The sequence below is a fragment of the Nipponia nippon genome, unplaced genomic scaffold (assembly GCF_047370975.1).
Source record: "Nipponia nippon isolate SJK-2023a ecotype South Korea unplaced genomic scaffold, ASM4737097v1 scaffold_58, whole genome shotgun sequence".
In the NCBI taxonomy this organism is placed as follows: Eukaryota; Metazoa; Chordata; class Aves; order Pelecaniformes; family Threskiornithidae; genus Nipponia; species Nipponia nippon.
Window position 1 is genome coordinate 449,535 of NW_028262378.1, and position 13,449 is coordinate 462,983.

The 13,449-nt window shown below is 60.7% G+C and overlaps 1 protein-coding gene across 1 annotated transcript; it reads right to left on the reverse strand.

The window, feature by feature from the left end:
* Positions 1-1,067: 1,067 nt before the first annotated feature.
* On the reverse strand, positions 1,068-10,392 carry LOC148051684 (maestro heat-like repeat-containing protein family member 7). The gene is made up of 19 exons (XM_087735472.1): positions 10,275-10,392; positions 9,692-9,786; positions 9,349-9,474; positions 8,949-9,028; positions 8,441-8,561; positions 8,133-8,219; positions 7,289-7,393; positions 6,826-7,006; positions 6,247-6,353; positions 5,678-5,827; positions 5,306-5,460; positions 4,777-4,924; positions 3,940-4,077; positions 3,073-3,249; positions 2,831-2,986; positions 2,424-2,525; positions 1,904-2,006; positions 1,509-1,568; positions 1,068-1,219 (listed from the first exon to the last, which is right to left on the reverse strand). Exons 1-19 carry the CDS (start codon positions 10,390-10,392, stop codon positions 1,068-1,070), a joined length of 2,361 nt encoding a protein of 786 aa, XP_087591598.1.
* Positions 10,393-13,449: the final 3,057 nt, after the last annotated feature.

Here is a 13,449-nt window from a genome sequence, read left to right on the forward strand (position 1 = left end):
TGACCGCTGTCCTTGGCTTCTGTCCCCGGGGGTCCCCGGTGCTGGCAGGCCCCGCGGGGCCTCGGGGCCAAGCAAATGCCGGGGCGCCAGGGGCTGCTGGGGCCCAGGGCGGCTTTGGGCCTCTCCGAAGCCGAGGCACGGCCGCCCCTCTGCTTCTGCAGGTGCAGTTGTTTGCTACCCCCTGGGAGTCTGGGAGGCCTTCGGGGAAACGAGGAGGTCCCAGCACGCACGCAGGGAGGAGGACAGTGAAAAGGAGCCCTGTCAGGGTTTTTCTGCTGGTTCCCATCTGAACGCAGACACCTGCGGGCATCAAAGAGCGAGGGGGGCTGCGCTGGTCTTCGCGATAACTGCGCTCCTTTCTTTTTCAGTTGTGTGCCCACCCTTTTCTTTTTCGCCACCTTTTCTTTCTTTTCCTTCCCCCCCCTCCCCCCCCCCCCCCCCCCGTTGCATTCTCTCTTAAAGGTAATGAGGATTTGGCTTTCTGGACACATCATCGAGTAAGCAGATACAGGAAATATAGGCTGGTCTGTGCGTCCAGAGCTGTAGGCTATAGACTAGATAGATATGGGCTACGGGTAGAATTACTATTTGCTAATTGTAATTTCTTTTCCATATTCTACACCAGGTAAGCGTGGGGACAGCAGTGTAGTCCTCCTGCTGAGAAGCTGGGCTCAGTGTAGAAGGACAAGAAGCACTGGTGAGGGGGATGTGTCGGGGCAGAGGCCAAAGGGCTGGGAGCCCGGCCTCAGCAGCCCAGAGGAGGTGGGGCAGGGTGCCCCTGAGGGCACAGCTGCTCCCTCTCCACAGGGAAACTTCTCCCCCGGCTCCCAAACAAGGATGTGCAAGCCCAGAGCATGCCAGAGGTGGCCGCGTCTGAACAGCAGGATGAAACCTCCAGGTGTGGCAGTCCAGCAGGGCAGCTGGGGCTTTGCGGCAAGGATGCCCTGCGTCAGCGTGTGCTGTGCTGCTGTGGGCACGCTCAGGGTGCTTCCTGTGTGAAGGACACCATGGCCTCGGACTTGTGCTTCCAGCTTTAATCCAACAGAGCCATTTTCTTGGAGAGCGCTTCACTTCTGCCCAGCTTTGCAGGGCCAGCAGCAGAGCGCCCACAGGGCCCATCCCCGTTTTGGCTGCTTCCTGGGAGATCTCAGGAGGAGCACGGTCTGAATTGCCAGGGATGAGACTGAGAGTTCATCATCTTTCTCCAAAAGCTGTAGGGCTGCAAGAGGAGGAAAGAGAACAGAGCTGAAGCCCACCGATCTGCAGAGACCCCCAGGCATCCCCTCCGGACCATGCCAGCCCCACCCATCCCTTTCCCTGGCCAGGAGGAGCAGGTGGGACAAAGGCATCAGCTGGAAGCTGCTGCTCAGGAATGCCCCAAATGCCCCTGAGATGTTCCCCTGCCCTTGAAGCATTTCCCTGCAGCAGGGCAAGGCATGGCAGCACCCTGCCCAGGCTGGGGCCCCTGCCCCACCAGCCCCGCCACACACAGCACTGCCCCTGCTCACCGCTGCAGAGCTCAGCCAGCTCCTCCTCGCTTTGGTCCCTCCGGTGCCGCACGGCAAGCCCTAGGCACAGAGCTGCGTCAGACCTCCCGCTCCCCAGCGTGCTCCCAGCAGCACAGCTCCCGGCTCTGCCGGTTTGGCTGCACACCCTCCTCCCCCTCAGCAGGGTGACCCCAGGGAAGGACGGGACCCGAGGCGGGGTGGGACTGAGCAGGGTGGCCACCAAGCCCACCTGCGTGGGCAGGGCTGGGAGAGGGAGGCCCAGAGCCCCTGGCTGCCCAGGCCCTGCCCGGGGCAGCCGGGGCTCTGGCAGCCACAGGGCTGCCCCTTGCTGCCAGTGCAGCGGCTGGCACTGGGGCCAGGCTGCCAAAGGAAGGTCCCCAGGGGCTGTGGCTCACCAATGAACCTCACGGCCGCCTCTCGCAAGGGGACCTGAGCGTCCTTCAAGTACGGCAGGCTCTGACTCAGATAGTCTTCAAGTCTGCTCCTGTCCTGCACCAGCTGGAGAGAGCACAAGGGCATGGGGCTGGCACAGGCCCTCCCCACTCTCGGCCGGACCGGTCCCTCCTCCCAGCACCCCCGGTCCCCCTCCCACCTCAGGCCCTTCCCATCTCCCAGCCAGGAGCCCTGTGGGGCTGAGGTTCAGAGAGAGCCCCAGGCAGAGGCAGATCTGGAGGTCCTGAGAGCCCTCTGTCCCACTGCCAGGGCCCGGGTGGGCTAGGGTCTCGTTCGACATCTTGAGGGTGGGGAGGGGAGAGGGGCCTGGAGAAGAGCCCTTGGGGGGCTCTGTGCCTGGGGCAGGGAAGGAGGATGCAGCTCCAGGCTGCGGGCTCTGGGCTGGAGCAGGGCAGGCCAGGCACAGCTGCACAGGGGCACCCCTTGTCCAGCCCGGGCCCTAGGCCTGGGGGTTGTCCTCACCAAGCACTCCCCAATTCTCCAGGTCTGCTGTGTCTGGGCCAGGTGCTTGAGCTGCCTCCACTTCAGCAGCTTTGCAGCGACGAGGAGGGCTTCCTGAGAGGCCTGCAGAGGGGGACAGGGATTGGGGCTCAAAGCCCTGGCCTCCAACACCTGCCAGGGACAGGACTGTGGGGAGCAGGGATGGGAGGGGACCCCACATCTCCATCCTCTGCAGCAGTGGTGGGACTGGGGCAGGGAAGGAGGGCAGCTCTGCCCTGTCCTCAGTGACTCGGGCAGTTGGAGCCTGGGGTGAGACAGACGCCAAGAGGCCAACTGCCAGCAGCCCTTCCCCCTCCCTGATGCCCAGCCCACCCCTGTGCTGGCAGCACGCCCTTCCCCGCATCACTGGTCACGTTTGAAATCTCTACCTTGGCCACGCTCTCGCTCTCGTCACTCATGCGGAAGAAGAGTCGGAGCAGGCTTCTCCGCACGTTCTCCTTCACCTGCCGCTTGTCGTTCCCCACCACCATCTGTAGCACCTCTTTGAAGAGGCAGATGGAGAGCTCTCGCAGCTGGCTGGACTCCTGGCAGGGAGGAGAACAGGAGGACGTCAGCAACAGCCTCTCCCTGAGCAAGGGCGTCAGCGTGGCTTACATCACAGCAGCCTTACATCATCAAAGAGCGGCAGGAGCTTCTCCACCAGCTGCAGAGCGGTCAGGCTGGCCTCCTCCCTCGTCATATGACCCATCACATTTCTGAAGACAAGCAGGGCCTTCATCTTGTTGTCAGTGTTGGCATTCTGCTGCGTCTCCATGATGTCCGGCAGCAGGACCAGCATTTTTCTTGCCTGTAGGAAGCACAGAATTTTCTTCTTGTGAAGCGGTGAAAGGCCACCCTGGCAAAAATGCTCTGGCCACTAAGCACCAGCCTCCTCTCCGCCTTCCTGGCAGGTGGCACAGGAATCCCAAACCAAAGGGGCAGAAGGCTTGGTAACCCTCCGGGCCTGGAAAGCTCCCCAGGCAGCCACCACCAGGCCCCTCCATGGCAGCACTCTGCAGACCCCCATGGCTCGTGCACCGCAGGGTGCGGGGAAGGGCAGCCATCTCCAAGCTGGCAATGAGCAGGCTGTGACCCCTTCATGACAGGCCCACTGCCCCAGCCCCAGAGTCAGCCCCTAGCATCAGCTGTACCCTGGGCTCTGGCTCATCCCCCTCTCTCAGCAGAACGCTTCTTCTGGGGACAGGGCTCCCTCGACTGAGGCACCTTGGCGCTGGCTGCCTCGGTGTGGAGCAGAAATTCCTGCCTGGCACCACAGGGATGAGCCAGGAGTGAGAGCTGCTGGTGAGGGAGCTTTTCTCCTTGCGCTGCAGCGGCAAGGTCCAAGCCTGAAGGAGCCTGGGGCCCGTAAAGGGGACAGCAGGGGCATTTGGAGCTGTCACCCCACCTCCTGACTCCCAGGGCAGGCCAAGCCACCGCGTTACCCACTTCTCCAGCCCCAGGCTGCCAACATGGCTTCACTTGACCAGGCCCTGCTCACCGTCTCGGGTCTCTGCGACAGCGTGATGAGGCCTCTGAGCACCAGCGAGAGCAGCACCAGGCTTGGACGCCTCAGGTACCTCTGGACTTTGTAGAGGCTAGCAAACTCCTCCGATTCAATGTCGCTGGAGGCCAGCAGCTGAAACAAAGGCGGCAGTGAGAGACTGGCAGAGCCCACTGGGCTCCCTGCTCCGTGTGGCTCCTGCTTCCCACTGGCACCTCAGGGCAAGGGCACCGGGGCCAGACAGCCCGACCCAGGGGCAGCTCTGCCCGTGGAGGGCCGCTTGGCTTCCCCGCGCCCTGCGCCTCGCCGCACACCACATGGCTGCCTGTGCCGGCTCCTCCTGTCCTCTGAGCATCGGCAGCCTCTTGCTCTCACGCCTCTGAGGAGCGATGCAACAGCAAGAGCGGGCACAAAGGAGGCACGACACGCGAGTGGTGACGAGTGTCTCCTGCCCCCAACCTTGCAGCCTGCTCAGCCTGTGCAAAGGCCACATCTCTGCCCCTGACCCAGCCCTTGCCCTGCCCCAGGCTTCCAGTCTGCAGAGCAGGGCAGGGGGGTGCAGGCAGGGGAGAAGCAGAGAGCTGCCTGGGCAGGCAGGGGCTGCCTGGGCTTCGTATTTGTGCACCGGGGCCCAAGCAGCGTGGGGTGGCCCTGCATGGCTGGCGCAGGGGAACCTGCTGCTGGGCGGGTCCCTGCTGGCCCTAAGGGGCTGTGTCCCTATGTCCTGGAGAAGGCGACTGTTTGGGGCAGATGGGAGGGGAGAGGGCCGTGCCTGTTTGCCTGAAGAGGCAGGCACAGCCCCGAGGGTGAGCAAGGACTGCTCTGGTCACTCACAGCCAAGTGATGGATGCAGGCGTCCTCTGTGCTGGAGCTGAACACCCTGCGCAGCCGCTGGTCCTGGAGCTGGCTGAGCAGCTCCCTCAAGACCTTCTTCAGGGTGTGGGGCTGGGAAAGCATCACGTCCCACATGGCCAGAGCAGCACTGCAGGCCCAGAGCGCTCTGTCAGCAGGGCTGCCTCGGCCACCACACTGTGCCCGCGCCAGCCCCACAGGACCCAGGCTGTCCTGGCCCTTCCCGACCCCTCGCTTGGAGTGCCCAGGTCCCTGCCTGGGCAAGGAGGAGGGGGCTGAGATAGTCTTCCCCGTGGGGCCCGGAGGAACCTCGTGGCAGGGCTCTGGGCTGCCTTGGCCAGCTTTGGCTACTGCGGGCCTGGCACATCCACCAGGGCTGGAAAGTGGCGTGGGCTGGAGGGCCCTGCTCCTTGGGGGTGTCCTGCGCTTTCCCGTGGCTCCGGCAGCCAGAAAGTCTCCAGGCCCCTCTCCCCACACGGCACAAGCCCCCGGGGGCTGCTGGGGTCAGTACCTGTCACACGATGGAGAGAGCTTCAGCAGGCTCGCGACCACTCCCCTGGGGCACTGCTCCGTCATCAGGAGAAGCAGCAAGTCCAGTCTGTGCCGGGCGGATGCCGTGCGGATGCATGCCGTGTTTTCATAGATGCACCTCACGATGCTTGGCACCTGGAGGGCACACAGGTGAGGATGGTGCTGCCACTGGAATGCAGCCATTTCCTCAGCTGCCTCTCAAACTGCTGCTCTTCCCATCCTGCTCTGCTGGCTTCAGATGGCTTCAAGGTGCCTGAGGCACCTGCATCAGGGAGGGAGGGAGGGAGGGAGGGAGGGAGGGAGGAACAGTGCCTGAAAGGGCTTCAGGGCAGGGCAGCCACAGGCCGCTTACCTCTGTCAGCCAGGAGGCAGGCTCTCTCCCAGCCACATCCAGGATGCTGCTCGCCTCCTCCTTGTCATAGACGCTGGAGTCTCTCATGGCCTCAATGGCCACGAGGACGACGTCTCTCTTCTCAGAAGGCTGCAGGTATTTTCCAAACGCCTATGGGAGGAAGGAAGGCGGGGAAGACATGGCACACCGAGCGCCCTGATGGTGCTGCTTAGCTGAGCAGTGAGAGCAGCTCTGGCAAGACATGGCCCAGCAGTGCTGGCAGCGGTGCCCGCAGGAAAGCTGGAAGCAGGGGCTGCAGTACTGCGTGGTGGAGGAGGAGAAGAGAGGGCCCTCAGGGTGAGGGAGGAGGGTTGGGGTCGTGAGCCCAGCGTGCCGGCCCTACAGAGAACCAGGGGTTGCTGGTGGCCAGGCAGGCTGGAGCTGATGCTGGGACACTTGGGAGTGCAGCCCCTTCTAGTCCCTGCTCGGGGACAGCAGCAACCCTCTCACCAGGGACAGTGAGGCCATGCCGGCCCCACTGATTCTGGATCTCTGGGCACAAGAGGCCCAGCAAGGGAGGAGCTCATTACCATTGTTATGTTGCTGGTGCTGGGCGAAGAAAGCCAGGTGGTGTTCTCAGCTTTCCATTCCCTTTGACGCCGCGGATGCTCTGGATTATCCTCTGGCAGCATCGTGCCTAAACAGGAGGGGATCACAGACAAGTGATCAATTAGGTCAAAGCATCTTTGCCAACAAGCTTAGCAAATGGTGAAAAGAGCTTTGAACTAGGAATGGCTGAGGAGGGGGTTCCGACCCACAGTCAGGGGAGGAGGTGGTGGGCAGGGGTATAAAGCAAAGGGTGACGACAGGTGAAGGGAACAAGAGGGACCTCAGGGACGATGGAGAAGGATGAGAGACACCTGCCTCAAGCGTATGTGTGCAAATGCTCATGGCCTGGGAAGCTCAAAGGAACTAGAACTCTGCACGCAGTCACACAACTCACACGTTGTTGGAATAACTGAGATGCGAGGGACAGAGAAGCTGGCAGGCTTTCCTGGACAGCCTCCAGCAGGCACAAGAACGGTCCGTTGCAACACTCAGGGAAACAAGCACGCATCTGAGGAGATGCCTGTGTGTGGAGGGACACAGCCCACCACAGCTTCACTTACGTTTTTGCCACAGGATGAACCTGAAGAGGCGATGAAGAGCATCCAAAGCCCCCCAGCTGATCTCCCAGTTCGTGCAAGTGCGGCAAAGGATGAGACGCCCCAGCAGCTGTCCCAGGATGGGGATACGGATCTCTGTCTGGCAGGCACGGCTGTCATCGTCTCCTACAAAGGTGCTCCGGACCTGGGCGAGGGAGGCAGGACAGGTAGAAGGGCTGAGGGGCAGCAGCTGCAACCCAAGAGTCTGCACGGGGAAGGATCCCCGGGGAGTCAGAGCTTTGGAGGGCCCTCCCAAAGCAGCCAGCTGGGGAGAGAAGAGCATGGGAAAAAGAAAGAAAGCAAGACGCTGGCTCCAGGGCAGAGCCTTGCTGAATGCCTCAGTCGCTGCCCAGGCTTGCCTCACAGGCATCTCTGAGCTGCAGGCTGCTCTGGTGTGCAGGCAAGGGGAGGCTGCCTGGCTCCTTACCTCCACTGAGGAAGAGCTGGCCAGCAAATCGCTCAGCCTCCCAATCCTCCCCACAGCCCTCTCACACGCAGCTGCGTTCTGGCAGTTGACGAAGGTCAGCAGCATCTGGGAGGAGAGAAAGTGCTCACGTGCCATGGGAGCTGGTGCCCGCGCCAGCAGAAGCAGCACTGCTGAAGCCCTGGCTGGACTCACGCAGCCCTTGTGGCCAGGAAGGTGGGCAGATGCCACCCCCAGGGCAGTGCCTGCTCCCTTCCGTGCCCTCCCCCACAACACAGCCCTGTGTCCCCTCTCCAGTGAAGGCTGGGCTCTTGGGCAGGAGCCTGCCTGCAGGGTCTGCAGTGGGGCAATGGGGATACGGCCCCCTGGGAAGCCAGGAGTACAGAGCTTCAGGGCTGGGCTGCCTGTGCAGGACAGGCAGGTCTCAGTGGCTCTCTGCCCCAGTCAGATCTGGGGAGGAAAGCACGAGGGACGGTGAGGCAGGGGAAGAGCAGCACCAGCTGCCACCGCTGAGGTGCCTAAGGAGAGGGGTCAAATGTCTGCCACCGCTTTGGTGCAAGGAAAGCTCTGGGGACGGAGCTGGCCCAGAAGTGCCATGGGCAAGGCTTTGCCGTGACACAGGAGGAGGCTGCAGAGGGGAAGCGACATTGAGTGCAGCCAGGGGACACGGGGCTGCCAGAAGAGCATGGCGGGCCAGCCCTGGCTCCCCCAGGCAGCTGGGCACCCTCCCTGCAATGTGCTCTGTGCGTGGCACTGGGGTGGGGACCATCCACTCGAGAGTGGACACTCCCGTCCCTCCAGCGTCAGGAACAGCCCCTGCGCACCCCACTCTTTGCCAATGCCACACCTGTAAGATTGTCTGCAGCTGCGTGAAGCCAGAGGCAGGAGAGCTGAGCACCAGCATCCACAGCATGGTATCCATGGTATCCAGGGTCTGCAAGAAGGACAAAGGGTTGTGGCAGTCTTTCTGCAGTCCCTCTCACCCTGGAGATGGATCTGAACTCCCCACGCCAAGGACTGCGGGTGAAGGGAGGAGGGTGGGAAAGCAAAGCCGAGCCCCTGCCCTGCCTTGGATCTCCGGGTGTCTCTCAGCACATGGCGGCCAGGGAGCAGCCCAGAGGGACTAGGGACTCCTGCCGCTCAGCCACCACTTACGTTAAAGTAGAGAGCAGTGTCCAGGTCCTGCATGTCCGTTTTTGGAGGAAGCAAGAAGACACTCCTGAAGCAGGCCTCTAAAAGGCTTTTCTTTTTGCCCTCCAGCACCATCTCCACTTTGCTGCAAAGAGAGAGAGGGGCCTGTTGGACACTGGTGCTGGGCGCCTCGATGCCTTGGGCAGGTGGCCACGCGCCTCTGGAGCAGGGGTCCCCAAGAGGGATGGAGGGTGTGCAGGGAGCCCTGCCAGGAGGCACCTCCTCCCTCCCCAACATGGCCTGGGCCAAAGGACAGTCCTGGCAGGCAAGCCTCCCGCCTCCTGCCTCCCGCCTCCCGCTTTGGGGAAGAGCCGAGGCATGGCAGGCAGCTGCACGATCCCTCTGGCCTCCCCTACGCCCTCCCAACAAGCCGCGAGCAGGGCAGAGCAGAGTCCCTCTGACGGCACTACTGGACTCTGCCTGGATGGGGGACGGGGAGAGGTGCCAGCCAAACCAGGGGCTGGGCAGCTACCTCAAGGCGGCGATGGCAAGCATGGCTTGCTGCCGCACCGCTGTGTGCAGGTGGTCCCCGGGCTCCTCTTCCAGCAGCACCTGCAAAGCGCAACCGGCATGGCACCTGGCAGCCACCAGCAGCCAGTGCCAGCAGACCCAGCACCAGGCGGTGGGGCTGGTGGAGACCCTCTGCCCCCGCCCCAGCACCAACCCCAGCGTGCCCCCTGCCACTCCCGGTGATGGGGTCTCTGCTGGCAGGGCTTCTCAGCGGCACCCGAGTCCCCTCAGGGCAGCTCCGCGTCCACTCACACTTGTCCCTGCCCTACCCCTGTCCGTGCACTGCCCGCACACTGCCCGCACACTGTGCCGGTGCCCGGGGACCTTGCCCCCGTCCCCAGACCTGCCAGGTGTCCCCTCACCTTGATATTCTCTGCCAACTCAAAGCTGTGGCAGAACGCATTCAGGCCCTGTGACAAGCCCTTGCACCTGGCAGCTTCGCACAGGGTGCAGATGGTCTCTAGGAACTGTATCTTCTGGGCCTCCTCCTGGCAGCCAGGGGACAGAGAGACAAACGGGGAGCGTGAGAGGGTAGACACATGGCCAGCAGCACTGGAGCCCTGGGGCTGCAGTGCTGTGCAGGAGACCTGGGGGGAGCAGCTCTGCCCAGCCACCAGCCCCCCAGCAGCCCCGGCAGCAGGCAGCAGAGCCGGTGCCACCGTCAGGAGACGCAGGCACAGCTACCATGGAAATAGCCACGCTTACCTTTTCTGAGCTCTTCAGAAAAGCCTGGATGAGCTCTACGGCTTCTTTTTCCTCTCGGTACAGAGATTGCCAGCTGGATGCACCAGCGGGGGCACCTAGTAAAGGAGGAGAGCAGGGAGGGCTGTAGAGAGGGGCTGAAGGCAAATGCAAGGAGATGGAGGAGCTCTGCCCTCCATCCGGCCCCGTGCCCACTCCCCTGGCGCAGTCTCCCCATGGGTGTCTGGCCTGGAGGGTGCCCGGCAGATGGGCTGCGATGTTGGAGCGCAGTGCGGCACAGAAAGGCACAAGTGCACCGGGCTTAGGAACTCGCTTGCAGACAGGCTGGAAAGGTGCCCGTCCCCCACCACTGCTGCCTCCCTCCAGGCCAGCTGCCTCTTGCTGCCCCATAGCCTGGAGCAGGAGCCCCGTCCCACCCTGGGGGAGGCTGTGCTGGGGCCAGCTCCCAGCCCCGAGCAGCATTCCACCAGTGCCGTGCTCCCCGCCCGTGGGACCCCCACTGCCGCTGTGCCCGGGAAACAGGACCCTGGCGTCGATCAGGGTGCAGGCCCCAGCCCTGCCCAGCCCGGCGGGGCCCCTCACTTACTTCTCTGCAGCGGCTGGGGCACGCACACCTCGTAGGGCTGCGGTGGAGAGCTGCTCTCCTGGGGAGCCCTCTTCTCCTCCCAGGCCACCCTGGGGCGGCTGGGGGGTCTCTCCGCCATCCTGCGCGACGCAGGAAAGGGCTAGGGGTGGGGAAGGGGGAAGCTTTGGCAAAATGCCTTGGCACCGCGGGGCTGCCGGGGAAAGACGTGGGCTGTGCTCAGGGGCTGCTCGCCAGCTCCAGGCTCCCGCCCTGTCCCGTCGCCGTCCTGCCGGACACTGCAGGCTGGGGGCTGTGACCGCGTTGACCATATGCAGTGCCACAGGGTGTCACAGAGGCGGGTCACAAAGGGCACCACTGTGACCCGCCACCCAGGCCGGGAGGGGCAGGGTGTCCTCTGGGGGCGTCACGAGGCCCACTGACCCCTGGGCACTTGGGTCCTCTTGGCGTGCCCCAAGCCCCACATTTGCCCTCATGTTCCCTGCAGACCTCCCTGTTGCTCTCCAACTGGCCCAGAGCCCCGTGTTCACGCGTCCCAGCGTGCCCCCAGGACCTTCCCTTCCCTTCTGTGCACTCCAGAGCGCTGCTTCTCTCCCTTGGCGATGTTAGATTTAGTCAAGCTGAACACAAGTCCTAGTTTTTGTCACTTCCTCTCTTCCTCCTATCAAACAGGAAGAGCTTATGCAGAAAAGAGGGAAAAGAAAAGGAAGCATCTTTCACGGAGTTTGCCCTTTTAGGAGTTGGGAACCTTTCACAAATGGAGATTGCTCTCTTGCTGCTTTTCTCTTGGCCTGGTTTTGGACCGCAAGCGAGAAGCCCTCCTCATTGTGCTGGTGCTGGCTGAGCGCCATCTCCAGTGCTCCATGGGCATCTTCTGGGCCACTTCTGCCTGATAGCCTGCTCCCCCTCCCAGCTTTCAGAACGGTGGGAAGCCCATTGCTGCGCGGGCTGCACAGAAGTTTTATAATTGGAGTCTTTTGGCCTGTGGGCAATGGTAGCTCCAGGCAGGGCTGTCTTATGCTGGGTTTTTAGCAATGTGGAAACTTCTCCCCTGCAGCACAGCAGGAAATACCACTGTCTGCTTTCAGCTCGGAGCTGCATAAGAAAGTGCAAGGCTAGGATCCTAACCGAGTGTTTCTATCCCAACTGACTTTTGATGTTGCTAATGACATTTACCAGTTCTTTTGGAATCTCATGCTAATCTTTAATCATTCCCGTGAGGATACGACACTGGCCACAGTGCGGAGTTCACCACAGATGGGACGAGATGCTCTCTTCACATTTCTACAATTTCTGGCATCTTACAATTCACAGCCTTTCCTCCGTTCTGAGAATCTCTTTCAGCAAAAAGCCGTTTACACTTGCCTCTCTCCTCTGATCCTTGTTTGGTGTTACAACTGTCGACGGAACGTTAACATGCTGTATTGCTGACCAGATGCTATCAGAAGAGGAAACCGGAACAAAATATGCTCTCTTTCCTAAAGTGTCTTAACATTTTCCATCAGTCCCCTCCCCTACAGGCCGACAGACAGAGAGCTTGAAGGGCGGTTCAGCAATTCTTCTTCTTTAAACATACGGATCTCGTTGGGATCCAAAGGAAAGGTGGCTGATTTGAACAGCATCCAAGCCGCTCCTTATTTGTGCCTTTAGCGATTTCTAGAGACTTCTAAGGTGGGCAGCAGAGAGGACAAACGCTATTTGATGATGTCTGCAGTCACAGATCACAGAATCACAGAATGGTTGAGGTTGGAAGGGCTCAGCCACCCACGCAGTAAAAAAGTGCGTTCTGATGTTCAGAGGGAACCTCCTGTGTTTCGGGCTGTGCCCATCGCCTCTGGTCCTGCACTGGAAAGAGCCTGTCTCCATCCTCTTTGCACCCTCCTTTTGGGTATCAAGACACATTGATGCCGTCCCCCCTGAGCCTCCTCTTCTCCAGGCTGAGCAGTCCCAGCTCTCAGCCTGTCCTCATAGGACAGATGAGTCCCTTCAGCATCTTCCTGGCCCTTTGATGGACTCTCAAGCCTGCCTAACCAAGGGTTTTGTTGGTCTCTGCCTCTTCAATAATTCAGACCTTACTATCTGTCAGGAAAAGCGGGGTCCCACTGACTTTTGATTTCTGTTACCTTGCAGACATGAAAAATGCCAAAAGGACCAATAAATCAGTTCATTAGAAGAAATAAGTCACGTGAATGTCTCCCTGGTTTACATCCCTTTGTCTTCAAAACCATGTCAAAGCACACTGAAGTTGTCAAGGGAAGGTCTGCATTCGTCCTCTTTGTACTGATGGGCCAAGACCGCCCCTGCTAAGACCGCAGATGGAAACTGGCTGTGCCTGTACTCCCGTACGGGCTCTCCTTTACTGTCTGCTGACGAGCAGGTGTCAGCTTGCTGTCGACTTATGAAATGGTCCTCTGTTCAGAGCACAGGCCTAAGCACAGGACACACCAAGTTTGTTTTCCGTGTCTTCTTGTTCTGGTTCTTTTTCTTCTGAACGTCCTTGCCAAGATCTACACAGAAATCTGAGCATGACATCACTTTGCCATGCCCATGCAGAAGGATGCTTGCATTCGCAAACACACTCCTCTGTCTCCCTCCAAGTGTGGACAGCTTGAGTTGGACTTCCAGAAGATACCAGTTCTTCTCTGGATTCCATTTTGTTCTTTGCGCATGAAACACGTTAATATTTTTTCAGATATTCCTTAGGGAGACCTATTTCTACCTAACATTCCCAGGATAATGAGAGGGATGACTCATAGCTCACCCTATTGCTAGTTTGATAGCATGATCGTACTCCGGGGGAAGGCTCTAGAAAAGGGCCCCCGGGGCTCTGTGCAGGGCTTTCCGTTGTCCCTGCCTCGCAGGACAGCAAGAGCAGGAGAACCCCGCTGCCAGCGCCAGGCGGGTCCCCAGAAATGGCGGCTGTCCCTGAGCCTGCACAGCGTCCAGAAGGAGTGGCATACAGGAAGGGTAAGGCTATTGCCACTTCTACCACAGGAGCCACCAGAGCTGTGCATTGACTTCAGGTGCTGTAGACTGGCCTCTTCTGCTACGTCAACAAACACAGCTTTCACTACTCCACAGCTACGTGCAGTGCAAATCCGTTTTGTTGCAGGAAGATGCAAAGAGAGCAAGTCTTCATGGCTACAGTGCAGTATCAACCACCAAGAAAGCACAATTT